The following is a 21,679-nucleotide window of genomic DNA, read 5'->3' as shown; positions in this document are numbered from 1 at the left end:
CTGGGTGAAAGAGGGCCTATGGGTACATTCAGAGTGTGAGCCAGGAGCTTTCCAGGCACATATGCTGAACGTGTAATAAAAACCATTATTGGGAAGAAACCATTATTTCCCGATCATTGCCTGATCTTTGCACTACAGCAGAGCTGCATTTACATGTAACAGTCACCTCTGCTGTATGGGAATCAACAATCACTACTGTGATTGTTCTTCTGCATAGGGGTTCGTTGTTTGTGGGCAGCCAATGCCTTTTTACACAGGGCAATGTGATGCCCACAAACCATGATTTTAGGTGCTGCATGAAAGATGCGATCACTTGACTGAACGAAGGTTTACCACCTTTTCACCGAGGGCTCTTAAAATGTTTAGAAACGGATGTTAATCATATGACATATGTGGCGGCTATTGAAATGAACAGTTGATCATATAGTGGTTCTCCATTCTGGCTCATAGGGAGGAACTCCCTCTCTGTGATGTCCACATACCCTAAGAGGACATACAAACACGGTATGTGCGGCAGAAACAACCCCTATAATGTGACGCCACTACGTGGAACAAATCAGTAAAGTCATAGATGAATTTCCCAGAAAAGACGCCACAAACGTGGTAAAAATAAAATAAGACGCGTAACCAGCGGCTTTCATTTTAATATTTAATACGGGAAGTTAGTGCTACTCTGTCTGCCAGACCAGAGGGAGAGAGACAAGGGATCAAAGGACAGAGAATGACTAAGACATTTCAAAACTCCCCGGCGTCTGGGGTCCTCAAGAAAGACAATGATTTCCTTATTCGCTGGAGTGGGAATCCCCTAAAGGACAAGCCACATAAGCGGTAAATGATCGTAATGCAGATGATCAAATCCTAGATTACCAGTAATATTTTGCTCATTGCGGACGTGCTTGGGGTCTCAATTTGCATAATGTGAGTTTATGTATAATTGTCTTTCAAAGGTTTTGCAGTGCTAGCGTTCAGCTGGCCCCAGCATGCACTCGGAGGAAGGGACTGTGAAACTTTTCCCATTTGGAATCCAGTGTTTTCTCTCGACTTAAACTGGTATCCCAAAAAAAGGACTAGCCATGTTTTTTTAATAGACAGGGACACATGGTGTGTCTCACACAGCTACACAATAGACATCACTAATGTGCAGCACAATTTATAAGCTCTTGGCACAGAATAAAAGATGCAACTTTACCGGCACGTCCATGAGGACAAGAAGACCGCTTTGGTCAGTTATTGCGAGCCAAAAACAGTGGTGAAGCCCACTCAGATATAAGGTAGAATGCAAAGATTTCCTCCTTTTCAGTGTTTTTGACCCACACCTGGTTTTGGCTCACAATAACTGATGGAAATAACTGACCAAATAACTGAAGTGTGAACTCGGCCTTGGTGGAAGCACCTCATGTATCACTTTCTAGTATTAGTTCTCATAAAATTGCTAGTTCCTGTCCAAACTATGGCTAAACACGGTGTAGCTGCACTAAGAGGAACTCATCAGAAATATAGAACTCTCTAACACCAGAAGTAGTGATGGTTGATTGCACAAATTCAAGAGGTGTCTGGATGGCTTTCATGAAAGTAATGATATCACAGGTTATGGGTACTAGATTCTGAAGATGAGATGTCAATCAAGAGATTAAGGCCCTTTTACACTGGCCATGGACCAGGCAATTATCTGGAATGGATTTGCCTATGAATGCTCATTCCCAATAATTGGCCAGTGCAAATGATCCATCGACACCTGAAAACAAGCAAAAAACGAGTCTGTCAGCTGCCCGGATAGTTTATGCGACATACAGCCTTGTGTAAGCAGGGATGGAAACACAATCAACCTGTAGTAATGATTTTTCATCCCCATAAAACGGGATGATTGCTGCATGTAATTGTGGATAATGATCTGGAGCAAACGGTTTGTTCCCGCTTATTGCCTTGTGTATCTACCCATGTGTTGATATAATGGGAGTCGAGAAGGATTTTTATTCTGCTAAAATTGGACTAATTGGCCGTAATCATCTTCTACTTTTTTTTACTTGGTTTACACGTGAGTATAATTCCCCTATTTGGACCTAGGTAAAAATCTCACAGATGCAAGCAGAGGTAAATAATGTATACCAATAAACAGTTTGTTATAATACACTGCAGTCATCTGATAACACAGAACAAAAACTGGATTCCATGGTCATTTTTGATGTGAAGTATCTCAGTTGCTATCAGTGTATGCACAAACACACATGCTGGACCATAGAATATTGGCATGTTAGAGATATTTGCCATTGTATTGCCAAGATAATGTAGACTTTATCTAAAAGTTAAGAAGTGACGGAATAATCTATTGTGTATGGTGGTCGCGACTCTTCCCAATAGCTGCCGTCTAAGCAATCATGGAGCAGGTAATTAGGGCTTGTCCACATCTTCATTGGAGGTTCAGTTTAGGGGAACCATGACAGATTCTGTCAAAAACAGTCGACAAGAGTCCTGCATGCAGCCTGTTTTTCTGCAGGAAGAGTGGACTACCAAACAGACACCATTGTCGTTAACGGGGTCTATCCAATGCCATTTGGTTCAGTTACATTCTGGGTCTTACCTCCAGTTATTTGGGAATAACTAGAAGTAATGAATATGCCAACCTAAGATAGATATTCATGTCTGCTTTTTTATGAAGGCAGATGACTGATGGCTTTAGAAACAGCCTAGCATATGTGAAAAGGCTAACTTTACAATCTTACGATCTGAAACTGGTCGGTTAGGAGCGATGCTGGGTGTTGGCAAATACAACTTAAATCATTAAGTTACCTTCTCCGTCTCCATGCTACTCTAGTAGAATAATCTAAGGCTCTTTCACTATTCTTCACAAAAAGTCACCACTTAGGTTTGGCTTTAGATGACGCAAAGCGAAACCACAGCAAACACCGTTTCCCAACACTTACGGGAATGATCGTCAGATCCATACGGAAAGGGTAAAAGTGGAGCATAGACGGGGTTCTTTGTATGCCGTAAAATGGGGTTCAATCTGTAGATTTCTTCCACTGTTTCTTGATTACCATTATTCTCCTGAATGATGAAAAAGAAATAGAAGGAAAAGTCGCTGTAAGATCATCTTTCTCACGGCACTGACACAATTGTGGTTATCATTAGTGTTGCAGAACATATGTGACACCATGAAGCTTCCTTCTTCAAAAACTCAAAATAAGCTTCAGATTTCTCTCAACATCCTGTTTCGACACAGAGCCTTTATATGTAAAACAGCTGAGATTCTGTCATATTTTGAGGCAGTGCTGAGTTTTGCAGAATATGTTACAACAGAGAAAAGTCTGAAGCTTCTGGTTAAGCCAAAATTTAGGGGATACAATGTGTGGAAACAGAATACACAAGTAAGTAATCCTATGGTTTACAGTTTCCTTTTTTCTAGTGTAGCAGTGGTTCCACCAACTGCATGACCCCATCCCCATCTATAGGCCAGAGCTGAGAGCTGCTCTGGTGGACCCAGAAGTCTATCTACTAGGGTTTACGCACACATAGGTATTACACATAGTATAGGGCCCCATGTAAGAAAAAAAAAAAAAAAAAGTATAACAAGTGGTATAAAACAGGAAAATGGCAGCATCAGATTTAAAAATCAATAAGAAAAAAAGACGTGCAAGCCTAACGGGACTACACTATTGCCCAAAAGGTAAAAATGCAAACAGGCAGCACTTTTAGGTAAAAAATAATAAGAAGAAATGTATTCACCCATGTGACCACGATGTTTCGGCTCAACACTGGAGCCTTTCTCTTGAGAAAGGCTCTAGTGTTGAGTCGAAACGTTGCGTCCACATGGGTGAATACATTTTTTATTACTATTTTTTACCTAAGAGTGCTGCCTGTTTGCATTTTTAACATGTATAGTTATCTGGTGGGGCGCCTCTATATGCAATAGTGCCGCAGGCTTAACTATCCCGCACATCAGAAGGTATAACTACATATACCATAGGGGCCTATGGACTCATTTGATGTATGCCCTGCAAGCTTTCCTGGGGCATACGGCAAACGGACACTGGGAAAATCAACTGGTGACATTAACTGCATATTGGGATGATATCCTGAAAATGACTGCATGGTATTTTAATTAATAATGTGCCTACATATTGAGCACTGCTATGCAATACATTTTGGGAAAGGGGGTGCAGTGACTTATTCAAACAAAATGCATACAGAAACATGATACAAAAGGGAGATAAGAAGCATGGTGCCTGGCTGTGAACCACTGCTCCTATGTCTACAAACCAGTCAGGTATAAACGTATATAGTGACTACAATATCAACATGTATTCTGTACGATGTGAAAGTAGACAATAGATGGATGCAATCTACAGTCAGATCTACTCACTTCAATGTCTTTAATGAGCAGCTGTGTGGGAGTCTCCATTGGGTCTTTGCTGTCTATTACTTTCTGGATGGCGCACACCCAATGCACGGCCTCATTGAGATGTTCGGTGTACAAGCGGTAGCAGTGCTTCCTGCCATACACAGTTACGTTCCAGAACCCTGAGGACAAGCAGAACAAGCATTAGAGGAGTGGACAGTGACTGTCCATCAAAGACGAGAGACCTCATTATGGAACTGGTTGCATGTCAATTATATGATTATGATCCTACCCAGGATAAAAAGCACTAGAACCAAAGACACCTTTCTGAAACCTTGTCCCAACGAGAGCCTTTCCATTTACCACTTTACCACGATATTGTCAGTGCTCAGAACAGCAAAACTTTGATTACGTTTCTACTTATTTAACTTGTGAACCTAATCAACATACACAGCCCCGTGAGTCTCTATACTAGGTAGCAGCAGTGGAGACATTACCCCCCCCCCCCCCCCCCCTCCCTAGAACCAGTGCTTCTTGAGAAGATCAGAGAACAGAAACTTCTGTAGGTCTCTATATACAATTGGAGACATACAGAGGTGAAGTAATGCCTTACAGAAGTCTAAGGGTGTCCTATTATGGCTCTGTTCAACCCAGAAGCTGTAATATGGCCAGGTATATGGTCTAAAGCTGGCCATACACGAGATGATGATCGGCGACATTGCAGCCAATCAGTCGTTCATGGGATTGTTCATATAAACAGCAATGTGCCAAACTAAACCTATCAACCAGACTTTCCTAGTCCCCCAACTCGGCCAACCATGGCTTACCCGTGTAATTTACACCCGCAAATTTCCAACCTAGTCGATCCCATTTTCCGCAGACAGAATTCCTGCTAATGTATAGCTATTTTGCAATTTTTCTCAAGTTTGACCTCAGGCGTAGGAGGCCTAATGCTGTTCACATCAATAGGCAGACACAGAGCAGCATTATAAGCACATAAATGACAGGAGATGGTCGTTTCTGAGATTGCTCTATGCTGACGTGATGGCTGCTGCCGTTTACCTGTCTCCTTGTATGTTTGTTTAGATGGCCACATGACAGAACACAAGCTGGTAAGCACCAAGCTCCCCAAGCGTTTGTTAGGCTTCTCATTGCTATTGTAGCAATCCAGGGAATCCGGAGTCAGGGCAAACCAGTATTTCTTCAGCCTGGACCAGGGCCGTCTGGCTTCCCCACACACCTCGCGCTGCAACCACCCTGAGGCAAAGGAGAAACAGAAAACTGAATGTGAGTTGGGAGACACAAAGGGGGAGATTTATCAAACTGTTGTTAAGTAGAACTGGCTTAGTTGACCATAGCAACCAATCAGATTCCTCCTTTCATTTTTCACAGCTCCTTTGGAAAATGACAGGTGGAATCTGATTGGTTACTATGGTCAACTAAGGCAGTTCTACGTTACACCAGTTTGACAAATCTCCCCAAAAGTTTATTCTTCTAACTGCACAAGTGACGGGCATCAGTTCCACTGATTTAGCTCTACGAGTTAGTGTTGCTCGTTAGCGATGATCTGGCAGTGTAATACTGCCGCCGATCACTCGATGAACAAGCAAACGCTCGTTCATCAGGTAATTGGAATTGGAATCAGGTTTCAAAATCCTTGTGTGTCAGTGGCAGATGGTATCGTGTAATCACGATCTGCTGCCGGCAAACAGTAAGTATGGGGACGAGTCATGGCATAGCGATCGCTACTCCCTATTCTGAGGAGGAGATCGCTGCATGTAATAGCAGTGGTCTCCTCCGCTAGCGAGCAGTTGATTGCCAGAAAGGTACGCTTGCTTCCCGACAATCGCCTGCTTCATCTCCAGGTGGAATAGGGTCCTAAAAACCCTGTAACTATTAGTGGCAATGACATGAGAAATCACGCTGCAATGTACCACATTTGATGATTGCATGCATTCGATGGCCACAGAGCCAGCCCTGATCTAAGATCAAAGGTTAGCCAGACCACCAGTATATGGTTGTGAGAGGCCCAACCTCCTTATATGGGCCAATTATTGGGACTGAGCATTCGTATCCCTGATAATTGCGCAAAATCATGCAGTCTAATAGCGCCTTAAATTGTTTTTATTGTACATGAGAACTAATGTGATCTCAGTAGACCGATTCTGTTTACATAGGACAGATCTTACACAAGACCTGGACGCCACCTAAATGTTTTATTACCATTATATAATTTGATATCACTAATCCTGGCCACTGTCCAGTCCTCCCGCAGCTTCCTTTCTCTCTACGGTCATACAAACTTCTCCAACTCCCACCATCCCTTTACATGTAAAATATTAATTTCTGCCTCAAAACCTGCTTCATACAAAAAATTCAATTTGACAAGAAAAAAATTACTCATGTTTTTGGATATTTTTTTTGTGTGGTTGGCATTGGATGGATGAGTTTTAAAGGGAACCTGTCACCACGAAAAAAATAACAACCTCCTAACTGCCCAGAGAATCTTATAGCTCTGTTCATCAAGTTCCCATTGATGAATTCGGTTACTTTGTTCAATTGTTACCTTTGCAGCAAAACCTGTTTGTGCACAGAAAACGGTAGATGATGGCGCATGCGCAGAATCTCAGGCTCATCGTGTCTGACTTAAACAAAATGAGAGACGTCCATGAAGACTGAAGGGTCGGGATGGCAGACTAGACTTGAAGCATGAGGTCCGCTGCCTCCTTGACTTTAAAAGGTCAACTTGTATACAGTGTCGAGTGAATAAAGATGATTTTCTGCAAAGTTAGTGATAAGACGAAGTAACCAAAAATATTCACAGGAACGTGATGAACTGAGCTGTAAGGTACCCAACAAGATTGGGGATCCGTTACAGCCTTATTAGACCACACGATTTGGGGCCAATTATCGGGAACAAGCCTTTATAGGATGGCTCGTTCTCAAATAATTGACCAGGCGATAAACGGGTAAAAGCTAATTTTTCGGCTAATGGGCATCTATCATCAGGATCAAAGATGTCCAATTATTGGTAACACATCATCCTGTGTAATCGGGGATGTGCTGCCAACAGTCAACAGAACTGAATGGAGGAGGAACCTCTGCGGTAACAATCATTCACTTTGCATACACTGATAGTTGTATTATTATCCATTGACGCTCACACTGCCCAAACATCGGCCTGTTCTACAGCCTCTATGGTGGTGACAGGTTCCCTTTAAGCCACCGGGGAATATATAATTACCTTTCACAATGACATCTTGGTCGTCCTTGCATATAACCTTGCTGCTGGGTGTTATCAGGCTGGATTTTTCCTCAGAGACATGTAACGGCCTGAAATAAGCAAAGACAGAAGGGGATCTCATAGCCAGCCACCCACTTATTACACAGAGTATGAGAGCAGATAAGAGGCTTCTAGGCCACCTACTCGCTCTTCTCCTATCAGCCGTGATTTATAGCCAAAAATAAATGATAAAAAGAATATAGCACTTGTGAAGCAAGATACTGTTACTCCAAACATATATCCATATCCTATAATCTGCCATTGATAGCATCATCACATTATAACTTCCCAATGAAGGTCACCTTTGTTTAATGGGGATTTCCAAGCGTTTTATACTGATGACCTATCTTTAGGATAGGTCAGTGATAGGCAAACTGCGGCTCTCCAGCTGTTGCAGAACTACAACTCCCAGCATGCAAAGACTGCCTACAGCTTTCAGCCTACAGCTGGGCATGGTGGGAGTTGTAGTTTTGCAACAGTATCTGATGGGTGGGGGGGTCAGACTCCCAGCACCCCTGCCAATCAGCTGTTTGAAGAGGCCGCAGCACCCCGGTGAGTGCCGCAGCCTCCTCGCAGCTTACCAAGCCCAGCGTCGTTCTTTGAATAGTGGCTGTATGATTGGTATCACAGCTCAGCCCCATTTACTTGAATGGGACTGAGCTGCCACTAGGCCAAGTGACCAATGAACATGACATTACAGGCCTACGGTAAGCTGCGAGGAGGCCACAGCACTCACCGCCGCACTGTGGCTTCCTCAAACAGCTGATCAGCGGAGGGCCTGGACCCCCACTGATCACATACTGATAACCTATCCTAAGGTTATCAGCATAAAACACTCAGAAAACTCCTTTAAGCAGGACCTGACACCGCTCCTGAAATTCTGGAGCATCCATCTATTATTCCAACTAGAGGTTCATTATCAACCACCAGCAGTCTGCAATAAAGGTCCGACTGGGTGTTACCAGTTGGGGGGAGAGGTTTCCTTGCACAGTCTAACTCTATCCTATCAGTGCTGCCAGGGCAGACTGTGCATGGACATACCCCCAACTGGTAACACCCATCTGGACCTTTATTGCAGACTGCTGCCAATTCATTCAGTAGGAATAATAAGGGAACAGGAGAGCACAGAGTTACATAAAAAGATGCTCCAGAATTATGGATACTTTGACATAATATTACACAGAAAAAGGGACAGCTACAACAAATTCCATTAAAATACATTTAAAAAAATGTCCGTCATTTGTCAAGTCGCTTCAGTTTATATTAAACAGTATTTAGGTTTCCATTTTCAAAGGCAGATATCCCTCCTGAGCACTACGGAGTGCTTCCGTGGGGTTTCGTCCCGTACTTCCGTTCCGCAAAAAGATAGGACATGTCCTATCTTTTTGCGGAACTGCCGGATCGCAGACCCATTAAAGTGAATGGGTCCGCGATCCGCTGCGGCTGCCCCACGGACCGTGTTCGTGCATTGCGGCCCGCATTTTGCAGGCCGCAGCACGACCACGGGGTGCACACGTTCGTGTGCAGGGGGCCTTATACCTTATTTCTTTGTAGCATCCACTCCTGGTTTTAGCTCACAATCACCAATGGAAATCACTGACCAAACACTGACTGTGTAGAAGCAGTCTCAATGTACAAATTATGACATTATTAAGTGAACGCATAACAATATAATATAAATACTACTGATTTATTAAGATAAGCATGATAAAGCACTTGCTTATTACAGAAAAAAATGACTTCTGCACCCAAAAATGAGGAACCATACATAGACCATGATAAAAAGGGGCTGATTCAGCTAGATAACAAAAAATGCAAAACTAAAAAGAGACTAAAACCTATATAAAGGCTAATCAGATGCAATGTTAGGCACACATTTCTACGAGATGAGGAGGTGGCAACCCCCCTTCACCAGAGGTAGAGCGCCTGTCACTAGGAAATTCCCTGTTAGGGCTCGCTCACACAAATGTATTTTGTGTTCCGTATACGGGCCCTTTTCTGCATTCCGCATACGGTCCATATACGGAACCATTCATTTCAATGGGTCCGCAAAAGACACGAACAGCACTCTGTGTGCTGTCCGCATCCGTTCCGCCGTTCCGTGGCCCCGCAAAAATTATGAGTCCTGTCCTATTCTTGTCCATTTTGCGGACAAGAAAAGGCATTTCTATAATAGGCCTCCTGTCCCGTTCCGCAGACGGCACACGGGCGCTATCCGTGTTTTGCGCAATTTGCGGACTGCATAAAACGGCACGGTCGTGTGAACAAGCCCTTATATAGAGTAGCCTCTACTAAGATGTATGTTTAAGTGACTAATGAATTAATAGCAGTTTTCAATGAAGATCCAGGTGGGGTGGGGGGGGGGGGGTCCCTGTACAGTCTGACACTATCCAATCAGTGCTGCCAATGTCAGTCTATAAATCCACAAATAATGCACTAGATCAGGGGCCGACAACCTGCCACACGTTGGCGAATGATGGCAAGTCTGACACAAAGGTACTACATAATGTTATAGCACATATGGTGCCATCCAAAATGAAGGTCTCTGGACTATTCCTGGGGCCCGCAACAAATAGGTAACAGCATGCAACTGAGATAATAAAACACAAAATATTTTTTATATTTTGTCTTTTACAATCTCAGTTGCATGCTGTTACCTATTTGTTGCGGGCCCCAGGAATAGTCCAGAGACCTTCATTTTGGATGGCACCATATGTGCTATAACGTTATGTAGTACCTTTGTGTCACTGTGTTATCTTAGGTATGTCCCTCTTATATGTTGTTTTAAGTATTTTTATCTATTTATTCAATCCAGTCATGATTTTATTTATCAATTGTTGATCTAGTGCAATATTTGTGGCGTTTCTGCTAATAGACGTAGCACTAAGTGTTTACTTTATAGGCCCTATTACTTTTGCCTACAATGTCAGACTGTGCAGGGACACACCTCCAACTGGTAACACCCATCTGGACCTTAATTGCAAATTGCTAGCATTTCATATATAACTTCTAGCAGGAATAATAAAGGAATGGCACAAGATAGAGTTGTAAGAATAGATGCTCCAGAACTGTTATTACATGGGGAATACAAGTAGTTACTAAAACAGACATGTCGGGAGGGGTGACAGGTCCTCTTTAAACCAGGCATTATGTCTTGTAGGTCTAGCTCAGCTAAATGTAATGATACCTTTTCACCTAGCGATCTGTACATTCTGGAGAAAAGATAATTTGAATCCATATGCAAATGAGCAGTTACGCTCACTAAGGACCGGACCAAACTTCTCTGGGCAGCCTTGCTCCTCCTGCTTTCTCTGCCAGCCCCTTCTTCTTCTTCTTGATTGACAGGGCCAGGTTCCTGCATACTCGTCTCATCTGGCGATGTCAATCAAGGAGAGGGAGGGCCTGGCAGAGGAAGCAGGGGGAGCAAGGGTGCACAGAGTGGCTTGGGTCCGCCCTCAGTGCACGTAACTGCTCATTTGCATATGGATTAAAAATACTCTTTACTGAGGATGAAGCAACAGTAAGTAAAATGTATAATTACATTCAGCTGAGCAATCCCTGCAAGGCATTGTTCCTGGTGTAGCTGTGAACTTCCTGGTCACGGGTTCCCTTTTAGGTGCCATATGTCCTGCTCAGTACTCTTTCCAGCGCCCCGCCTGCCACTATGTAGCAATGCAAACAATGGGAAACTGCTTTGCGGGTATTTAAGCTGAACATACAGAGGTTGTTTCTACTGCGGCTTATCACATGGAATCCCCATTTTGTACATGCATATGGCTCTCCCTTTTCATAGTTATGTAATGATGTGAATCATGCGTCATAGAAGATGTGGGCACTGTGATAGAGGCTCCTTTAAAAACAAAGAAGAAATCAGAAGTCCTTGGCCTTGGAGGAATACCAGGATAGTTGGTGAAGAAAGTCTCCTCCAGGGGTCTACACTTATACCACAGGACTGTGCCATGGGAAATCTTTGCCCGGAGGCTCCCGAGATGTTGCAAGCCCAGCAGGAAAGAACGCAGGGACGCGCCAGTGTGCTGGGTTTAATTTAACCACCTGAAGGAAGGGAGGGAAACCACATTAGCTATGGGCCTGGGCCAATGCCTGCACCCAGACAGTCAGATGAAGGGCACGGGAGATGGGGCGGTAATGTGAAGGAGGAGGAAGAGGAGGAGGGGAGGCTGAATCACAGGCAAAGAGCGAATGATTTGTGTAATGATGGTGCCGAGTCAGAAAAACTGGAGGAAGGGAGACAAAAGGTAAAAATAGAGGAGCGGGAGTACCAGATGACTCTAATACAGACAGGAGAGAACATTAATAGAAGAGCGTAGGAGAAATAAAAAGAACTATTACAACAGCGAAGTGGTACAAGACATAAGGACAAGTCCGGGCGACAGATTTGAAACCGACGGTAGAAATCCTATGTTATAAATATACGGTAGTAGTTAAAGGGGTTATGCCATGACTGATGTAAAAATGAAAAATCGGACATCATATAGTACATGACAATCTGTAACAAAGCTAGAACCATTCCTGTACCTAACATGGATCCAGAGATCTCCCTATTTAAGGCTCCAATTGCTCTGCTAGATTTATTTCAGGCTGGCAGATCAGGGGTGTTCCTTTCTTAAGAGATGTGTCCTTTCTGCCTTAGCTCTTTCCCTCTAACAGGAGATATGACTGAGAGCTTGTGACCACCTCAGTGAGGTGGACATAGAAATAAAGAAAAGAACAAACAGCAGGTGGCACCATACAGACAGATTTTTATTAAGTAACTCAGTGGCTAGAATATTTTTTGTGGCACAACCCCTTTAATCTTGCTATGGGTTAAGATCTATAATTATAACAATCTGAAGGACATATCTGTCAAAATGCTTCATCCTATTTCTGCTGTAATCCAGCTTTCAACTAGCCGCTTGTAAGGGGGGTGAACTATGCACTCTCCATTTTGCAGCACATGTACTGCAGTAGTATTTTTTGCTATATATGTAAATCAGGCATGCTCAACCTGCGGCCCTCCAGCTGTTGTAAAACTACAACTCCCACAATGCCCTGCTGTAGGCTGTTCGGGCATGCTGGGAGTTGTAGTTTTGCAACAGCTGGAGGGCCGCAGGTTGAGCATGCCTGATGTAAATATATATATATGCCATCTTTGAACCTATTCTTTGCAGTTTGGATGATGGGTCACGATGCCCTGCAGCACCACTATGCCCAGCTTTAATATTCCAGCATTTTGCTTTGCACGTAGTTGGTGACTGATGCCACATGGAGTGACGGGGAAGCTTGCTTCACTAAGACCTTGTTCACATCTCCGTTAGGAGTTCTGGCTGTTCCAGCACCAACATAGGTCAAAAATCTATTTAGGGGTCAGGACCCTATTTAGGGGTCTTGTGAGAAGTAATAAAGCATCAATTGTATCACTATGGCACAGTTAATGGAACAGGAGGTCACAGCTTAACTGGTAGACAGGAATGATGCTATACCATAGGAGATGTTTCTGTCATAGTGTTGGAAAGATGGCCTTTTTACATACTGGCCATGCATTTAAAATGCATCCCAGTATAAAGCACATGGAGATGTTTATTCCTAGTGTTAAACTGGTGTAAGAAAAATACAAAGTAGTAGACATGCAAGTATCCTTTCCCAGTATGTACGACAAGATCATGGATGCATCTTGTTCTTCTACTTTTACTGAGATAGGGAAGTTGAATTCTTATTTTTACTGAGATAGGGAAGTTGGCTTGTTAGCGCAATTGGGCTTCAAGACTAATCTCTGTACGTCGCTGTGGAATCGCTATGGAGGCAATGTGAAATAAATATATAACGCTATGCCAAAAACCCCTCATAGAGCCGTAAATGATCCTTTCATTATTATTCTTTACCCTTATGGAATAGCCAAGTCCGACATCCTGTGGTAACTTGAACAGTTCAGCACAAGCATTTTGGGAAAGTGACTTGCTGAAATTCATTAATTTTAAGCTTTCCAGGTAATCACACTGTTAGGCTGAACAAACAATATCTCCATTTCCTGTTGCATGCCAAGAGAACGAACTTTTAATAAGAAATGTCTCCGTGTATAATCCTTCCAGATTCCCAGACTCCTTTGCTGCTGAGCTGGTGGGAAAGTAGGGAGCCAGTCTAATCAGAGCGAGACCTCGGGCCTAAAAATAAACTTGTTTACGTAAATCCTACGGCCAAGGAATTTGGAAAATGGTCCGAAAAAGCATAAGGAGGGAGGGAGGGCTACAGAGAAATGTCGGGAAGAGAAAAAATTGACAATGCATGAGTACAGCGTTAGCAGGGAGCACTTCAAAAGGACTGCAAAACGATTTACTCTATTTTATGGCTAGTAATGAAGTTAGGGAAAACGACAGAAGCGAAGAGAAGAAATAGAAACCTACTGGATACAAGAAAAGAAATTAAATGAGTGAGAAGAGAGGAAGAGGCGTGCGGGGGAGGGGGTCCTGGCAAGGCCTGCGCTCTGTATTAACCTTGCTGTCATTCTCTCCAGATGGATGTGTATGTTACAGTCACATACTGGGACAGCGTCGAGCCCAGCTGGACTGGATCTGCAATGTATCAGGAGACTCTCTTTATGGAGCACACAAGAACACTAAATCCAGAGGTACAGCCTTAATACAAACAGTGAAAATTCCTCCCACGGATATTGCCTCATGAACAACGTATGGCCAGTCACTGTACAAAATAAAAATGTTGGCAAAATGAGTCCTGACTATAGTTCTAGTATTTATCATTAATAGCGCAAACATATTCTACAGCGTTGAACACGCATCAGTCCATCTGCCTCTGGGCCTCACAATCTAATCTCCAGACCTTACACTAAGGACAATTTTATAGGACGTGAGTGGGTGTGAAATGAATCCAGTGTAGTAATATAACCACTGCTCACCACAAGCCAAAGAAATGGTCAAGCTGTGGACTGTAGAAGCATAACAGTATTAGGCTACTTTCACACTCGCGTTTTGGCTGGATCCGTCAAAAACGGATCCATTACAATAATACGACCGCATGCATCCGTCATGAACGGATCCGTTTGTATTATCTGTAACATAGCCAAGATGGATCTGTCATGAACTCCACTGAAAGTCAATGGGAGACGGATCCGTTTTTTATTGTGCCAAATTGTGTCAAAGAAAACGGATCAGTCGGATCCGTTTGGCTCAGTTTCGTCAAGCGGACAGCAAAACGCTGCAGGCAGTGTTTTGGTGTCCGCCTCCCGAGCAGAATGGAGACTGATCGGAGGCAAACTGATGCATTCTGAGCGGATCCTTTTTCCATTCAGAATGCATTAGGGCAAAACTGAACCGTTTTGGACCGCTTGTGAGAGCCCATGACGGATCTCACAAACGAAAAGCCAAAACGCGAGTGTGAAAGTAGCCTTATCCAGAAGCAGCACTCCATCAGTCCACAGGCTGTAACTGCTACTGCGGGTTGAGCTACAAGGCCGGATACAACCTGTGCACAAGTATTGCACAGTTTGTGGAAGAAGCCGACCATGTTTTCCCATACACATTAGTGTATTGTTGGGTGAACCAACCATTTTTGGCGCGACTGACTGAGAATCTAATGTGCATGGTGAACTCCCAACTACCCCCCAACAGAAAACATTGGGGTAGAGAAGGATCGGACAAACTAAAGTATTACAATCAATCTTTTTGGTTTTACCAAGAGATAAGCCAAGGATAGGTCATCAATATCTGGATGGTGGAGGTCCAACTCCCGGCACCCCCTGCCGATCAGCTGTTAGAAGAGAAGGCTGCGCTTGTACGAACGCTGCTTCCTCTTCAAGATTACACTGCGCGTCGTCTTGCTTGCAGAGGCGGCGCAGTGTAATTACAACCATTGTTTGCTGGCAGCACAGTGCTGCGGCCAGCAAACGATGACTTAGGTGACTCAATGAATGAGCGTTTTACTTGTTCATCGGGTTATTGGAGGCACCTTTCCACAGGCAGATTAATGCCAACAAGCTAAGGATAGGTCATCAATATCTGATTGGTGGTGGTCCGACTCCCGGCACCCCTTCCAATCAGCTGTTAAAAGAGGAGGCGGCACTTCTACTAGTGCTGCTAGGGTTCTGGCTACTTGCACATGTTGCCGATTATGCAGGTTCTTTACGCATAGAAAAAACGCAGAGTGATATAGTGCCAGCAAAAGTGAATGGTATCTCGCATATCTCATCTACACTTTGCTTGCAAAATTTCCGCACCTTATGTAGAGTGGTTGTTAACCTAAATAGAAAATCCACACCAAAAAACGCACATGAAATGCACCAAGACCACGATAAAAAGTGTAGATTTATGTGCGGTTTTGGTGTGGATTTTCTGCATACAAATCTGCACTGTGTGCAGGTACCCTAAAGCTGAATCGGGCTGATCAGGACTACTCCATAATCATACGTTTATGGACTGACTGAGCCTGCATGTTTAAAGGGGTTGTCCAATTTATGTAAGACTATCGCCAAAGGCAAGTAGTGAAATATCAGAACCAAGGAACTAATACTCACTCATTGGACTCAGCACACCCGCTGAGGGAGGCAGAAGAGCGGTTGTGCAGGTAGAAGTGTGGAGGTTGAGTATTTATTTTTTTGTTATATTATTACAGTTAAGGCAACAGTTCTCATAACTCAGGCAACACCTTTAATTCAGTTGGAAGAGGGAGATAAACCATTTCACTCAGGAAACAAAGAATTGGACAAGGTAAAGTCAAACCTGTCCAATCCATCTTTTCACAATAAGCTGGTGACTTTTGGATTGTGTCCATAGATTTCTGGTGGATCCCAGTTAAATCAAGTGGATAAGCAGGGAAAATCTTGTGGATGACCACGTTATCAACACGCTATGTGCATACAGTTACATGTTTGAAGCATGTTGATAGAAACGGCTGTATGCTTTTGTGTATTCAACCAACCAGTGCCCTACTGTATACCGACAAGGGCCAAGAACCCACGAAACCAGCAGTTGACGAGTGTCTCTTCCTTTTGTAGGAAATTCTGGTTTGGTAAAATCCGTAGTCAGGCTTTAAGACTCTTTAACGGATCGGGCACTAACTTCCTTCTGGAGGAGAGCTTATTTGCATATCTTTATCCAGGGATCATTGCCTGGACGTTTCGATACAACAGCAGGCATCTCTGCAAGGAGGAACAGTACCCCCAAAAAAAACCCAAAAAAACACTACAATCTCAGTCTCCCAAATCTAAATAGTGGAAGTAATTAGGGTAAGTGAATATAAATGGGGTAGAGCTGCTTTAAGAAGTATTAAAAGGAGAAAGAATTTTGTATACTATGGCTTCCAGAGAATGCTCAAAGCCATGGCCATGCTTTACAGCAGGGAAGCTCAACCTGCGGCCCTACAGCATGCCCTAATAGCTGTAGGCTGTCCAGGCATGCTGGGAATTGTAGTTTTGCAACATCTGGAGGGCCGCAAGTTGGCCATCCCTGTTGTAGAGTAATCAGGTATGCCTATACATTATCAATAGCATCTGACACATGAAGGCAGGTGCGATTACTGTAATATATATTTAATACTGCCAAGAATAATTCCTTCAGCATTAATGTCTACATTCCCTCAGCGTGACTACACATTTCAATAATATCAGAACCACACACATTTATCGCACGCCAAGAGCTTCCTATTACATAATCCTGGTCTTGTGTTTTATATTAAGTGAGGCACGCAATGGTTGTATATCGTCTTTTGCAGTCATAATGGGAATTGCATATTCGAATATACATTACCCAACACTTCATGCTTTAGTCAGTCTGGGACCTACCTTTCCAAGCCATTGGATGCACGGACAGGCTGGGTAACGCCGACATCTGTGGACCCCTATTAAAAGGCAAAATATAAGTAAAATGAGTCAATGAGTGGCAGAACGTCTTACATAACGATTTAGTGAGGATAAAAACGGTGATAAATATTGGGTATTTTCACATTTTGCTGTGACTACTAATGACGGTGATGCGTTCAAATTCCTGAAGTTAACCTTCTGATGTCATCTACACATAGTAAACAAAGTGAAGAACCAGTTCTACTTGACCTGTATTCATGCTTCATGGTTTGTCTCCTTTGGTGACAAGTCAGATACAGAAAGCCAGTCAGCAGGGCGTGAAGTATTTGACAGCTGTCAACATTTGGACAATCCTTTCTGGAGACATTTGGTTAAATAAATATCTTAAAGGGCTTGTCCAGAACCAGTCAAAGTGGAGAGCTGCTACAAAGTGTGGATGTGGCTATGGAGAACCTAATGCCGCATTGCATTGATGGCAATAATTTTGCATGGGAAATGAGGACACGCCAACTGGTTCCTTAGAGATAGCCATTACTGCCATATCCAGTGTTTGGGAGCTCCGTTTAACACATGGTAGCAGCAGTATGAAACCTAACCAAGAACAACAAGGAGTTTGTGTTTTCTCTCCATGTTTGCATAGGTTTTCTTCTAAAAATCTACTGGTAGGTCAACTGGCTTCCTGTGAAATTTGCCCCAGTATGTATATGTGTCTCTGAGAATGGAAAAATTTGATTGTTACCCCCCATTCGGGACAGGGACTAATGTTGGTGATGGCAATCTCAATCTATAGGAGGCTGTGGAATGTGTTGGAACTACATAAACAAAGCACAGAAATAAATTTAAAAAATACATAAATCAAAAAGAGGTTTTCTGAACCAGACAATTGCTTCAACAACTTGTCAGAAGAGAAAAACTCAAGGGGGCAGATTTATCATAGCCTGCCCCCACCCCGAGGCATATGCCAGTGCTGTGATAACCGGGAGCGCTGTCGGATGCGTAGTGTTCTACGCTAGAAAACTGGCATAGAAGATGATAAATGTGGTGGTGCCGTCAGCCCCGCACCTTGCCACATCCTCTTTTTGGGCAAAGGGGTGAGGCTGGTGGAGAAAGTTACAGTTTGCAACTTTTTCACATCACAAAAGTGGCCTATCTTTATAATAAACTAGCAGAAGGACCCGGCTTCACACGGGTATAGTTCATCTATTTCACTTAATGTTTGTGTGTGTCATTGAAAGATATTGTCAGTATCCACAATAACAGTGACATCTACAGTACCCCACCCCTATAACAGTGACCTCCACAGTTGCCTGCCCCCTTAACAGTAACATCCACAGCGGCCTGCCCCCTTAACAGTGACCTCCACAGCGGCCACCCATTTATTCCACCGTACCCCATCTCGTTAACAGTGATTTCCACAACACCCGCCCCCAAACAGTGACCTCTACAGCACCCCGTCCCTTAACACTGACCTTCTTAGCAGACAGCCCCCTTAACTGTGACCTCCATAGTTCCCTGTCCCCTTAACAGAGACCTCCACCCCACCCGCCCCTTTAACAGTGACCTTCACAGCATCCCGCCTCCTTATCAGTGACCTCCACAGCAGCCGCCACTTTAACAGTGACCTGGACAGAATCCCACCCCCTTAACAGTGACCTCCACAGCAGCCTGCCACTTTAACAGTGACCTTCACAGCGGCCGCCCCTTTATTAGTGACCTCCACAGTACCCCCTTTCCTTAACAGTAATTTCCACAATACCCCGTCCCCTTAACAGTGGCCTCTACAGCAATCTGCCCCTTAACACTGACCTACATAGCGGACCGTCCTCTTAACTGTGACCTCCACAGCAGCCTGCCCCTAGGGTGGCCAGAGGTCCGGTTTTAGGCAGGACAGTCCGGCTTTCACACTCCCTGTCCTCTGTCCGGCACAGAGCCTGGATGGACACAGGGATGTCCTTTTGAACAGCTCACTCTCAGACAGCAGCACTGTGCTGTGTGAGTGTGAGCTGCAGGGAGAAATTCACCCTCACTCCCACCACTGCAGCTGACAGAAGTTGATTTTAACCTTAATTTGTTCAATCCCAGTCAGCTGCGGAGTGAAAGGGGGCATGGCTTAGCGGGAACTGGGGGCTGGGTTTTTAAGTCTGTCTTTTGAGAGTGGCCTGAATGGTCACCCTACCTGCCCCTGAACAGTGTCATCCACAGCGCCCTGCCCCTTTAATGCTGACCTGCAGCAGTGAAGAAAAATGGCCAGGTTGTTATAGAAACCTAGTGTAAAACGGTGTATGTGGAGACTAAGGGACTGCAAGCTTCTATTGGCTGATAAGGGTCATGTGACCAGTCTTCTATTGGCTAATGCATTTTTTGGGAATATATCACACCCCTGCAGCTGACAGAAGTTTTTTCAATCCCTGCCGGCTGTGGAGTGGGCATGGCCTAACCGGATCGGGGGCATGGCTTAGCAGGAACTGGGGGGCGGAGTTCTTAAGTCCGTCTTTTGAGCCACCCTACCTTCCCCCTGAACTGTGACCTCCACAGCAATCCACTGCCTTAATAGTGTCATCCATAGCACCCTGCCCCTTTAAAGCTGATCTGCAGCAGTGAAGAAAAATGGCTGGTTTGTTATGGAAACCTGGAGTAAAACTGTGTGTATGTGGAGACTAAGGGCCTGCGAGCTTCTGTTGGCTGATAAGGGACATGTGACCGTGTGTATGGCAGTTGGGATATGAAGAGAAAGACTTTCAGGCTTGTATTGGCTAATGCAGGTCATTTTTTGGGAATCTCTCTGGAACGGTACGAGCTGTAACCCCCACAGAATTTCTTTCCATGTAGCAGGGATGTGTATACCAAGTTTTGTTGAAATCGATGGTTGCGTTTTTGAGTGATCGCGGAACATACATACATTGGTCTGAGTGGACAGAAATTGGTCAGATAATCTTTTGGTGTAATACAGCCCTTATATTGGGGGATGCAACATTCTTAACATACAGCTTACTTTGCTCTGCTTGTACTTTCATTTGATTCTTGTGTTAACAAATGTTTATGGACATACAAACAGACCAAATAAAGAATTCCTGGTGACGCAGCCTGAGGGTATTCAAAGGCTTTTTTATGTCCCCAGAGCCCTCGCTCTGTAAACACATGTACACATCTTTACCCAGTGTTGTAAGTCAAAATATATGGGATCGATATAAAAAGGCAATAGAAGACAAAAATCACACACAGCTATAGCACTCATTGCCCCCCCACATGGAACTTTTTCGTCTTGTGGGTTCAAAAGATAAAAATAAAAAAAACACTATTATAAGAAAACTAGAATTTACTCTGCACCGTGGGGGTATGCTGAGGGAGCTGGCAGGCAAGTGCATGGCTACAGCTGTGTACCTAATGCTGGTCTCGTTTAGGGGAAGACTAGCTTTTTGTGATTCATTTAGCCTGGATGGCGTGAAGCAAGGAGGCACCAAATGGTCATTCTGCCTTGGCCACAGTATTATAGCTGGCAGCTGAACATTGAAGGAGAATGGGCACCTTAAAAGGGGCTTCCAGGCATTTTGATATTGATGGACAATCCTTGGGATAGACCATCAATATCAGATGGGCATAGGTCCGACACCTCGCACCCAGTCAGCTCTTACTTCGTAGCTCCAGAAATACACAACTAAGGCTGCTTTCACACTAGCGTTCGTCGGTCCGCTCGTGAGCTCCGTTTGAAGGAGCTCACGAGCGGACCCGAACGCAGCCGTCCAGCCCTGATGCAGTCTGAATGGAGGCGGATCCGCTCAGACTGCATCAGTCTGGCGGCGTTCAGCCTCCGCTCCGCTCGCCTCCGCACGGACAGGCGGACAGCTGAACGCTGCTTGCAGCGTTCGGGTGTCCGCCTGGCCGTGCGGAGGCGTGCGGATCCGTGCGGATCCGTCCAGACTTTCAATGTAAGGCTGCTTTCACACTAGCGTTCGCTGGTCCGCTCGTGAGTTCCGTTTGAAGGAGCTCACGAGCGGACCCGAACGCAGCCGTCCAGCCCTGATGCAGTCTGAATGGAGGCGGATCCGCTCAGACTGCATCAGTCTGGCGGCGTTCAGCCTCCGCTCCGCTCGCCTCCGCACGGACAGGCGGACAGCTGAACGCTGCTTGCAGCGTTCGGGTGTCCGCCTGGCCGTGCGGAGGCGTGCGGATCCGTCCAGACTTTCAATGTAAGTCAATGGGGACGGATCCGTTTGAAGATGCCACAATGTGGCTCAATCTTCAAGCGGATCCGTCC

At 44.5% G+C, this 21,679-nt stretch overlaps 1 protein-coding gene across 3 annotated transcripts in view; it reads right to left on the bottom strand.

The window, feature by feature from the left end:
* Positions 1-21,679, bottom strand: part of PLEKHH3 (pleckstrin homology, MyTH4 and FERM domain containing H3) — a 73,801-nt gene that overhangs the window by 13,804 nt on the left and 38,318 nt on the right. For 2 of the 3 annotated variants that reach the window (XM_044297791.1, XM_044297790.1), the window contains exons 2-6: positions 17,407-17,462; positions 7,581-7,669; positions 5,399-5,593; positions 4,361-4,518; positions 2,922-3,045 (exon numbers count right to left, since the gene is read on the bottom strand). In XM_044297791.1, coding sequence (XP_044153726.1) covers positions 2,922-3,045; positions 4,361-4,518; positions 5,399-5,593; positions 7,581-7,669; positions 17,407-17,462 — 622 coding nt within the window. The remainder of the gene's footprint in view (positions 1-2,921; positions 3,046-4,360; positions 4,519-5,398; positions 5,594-7,580; positions 7,670-17,406; positions 17,463-21,679) is intronic. The other variant, XM_044297792.1, reaches the window with a different exon arrangement.

The sequence above is a fragment of the Bufo gargarizans genome, chromosome 6 (assembly GCF_014858855.1).
Source record: "Bufo gargarizans isolate SCDJY-AF-19 chromosome 6, ASM1485885v1, whole genome shotgun sequence".
Lineage (NCBI taxonomy): Eukaryota > Metazoa > Chordata > Amphibia > Anura > Bufonidae > Bufo > Bufo gargarizans.
Note: the sequence above shows the minus strand (reverse complement) of the source record. Positions and strands in the feature narration are given on the sequence as shown.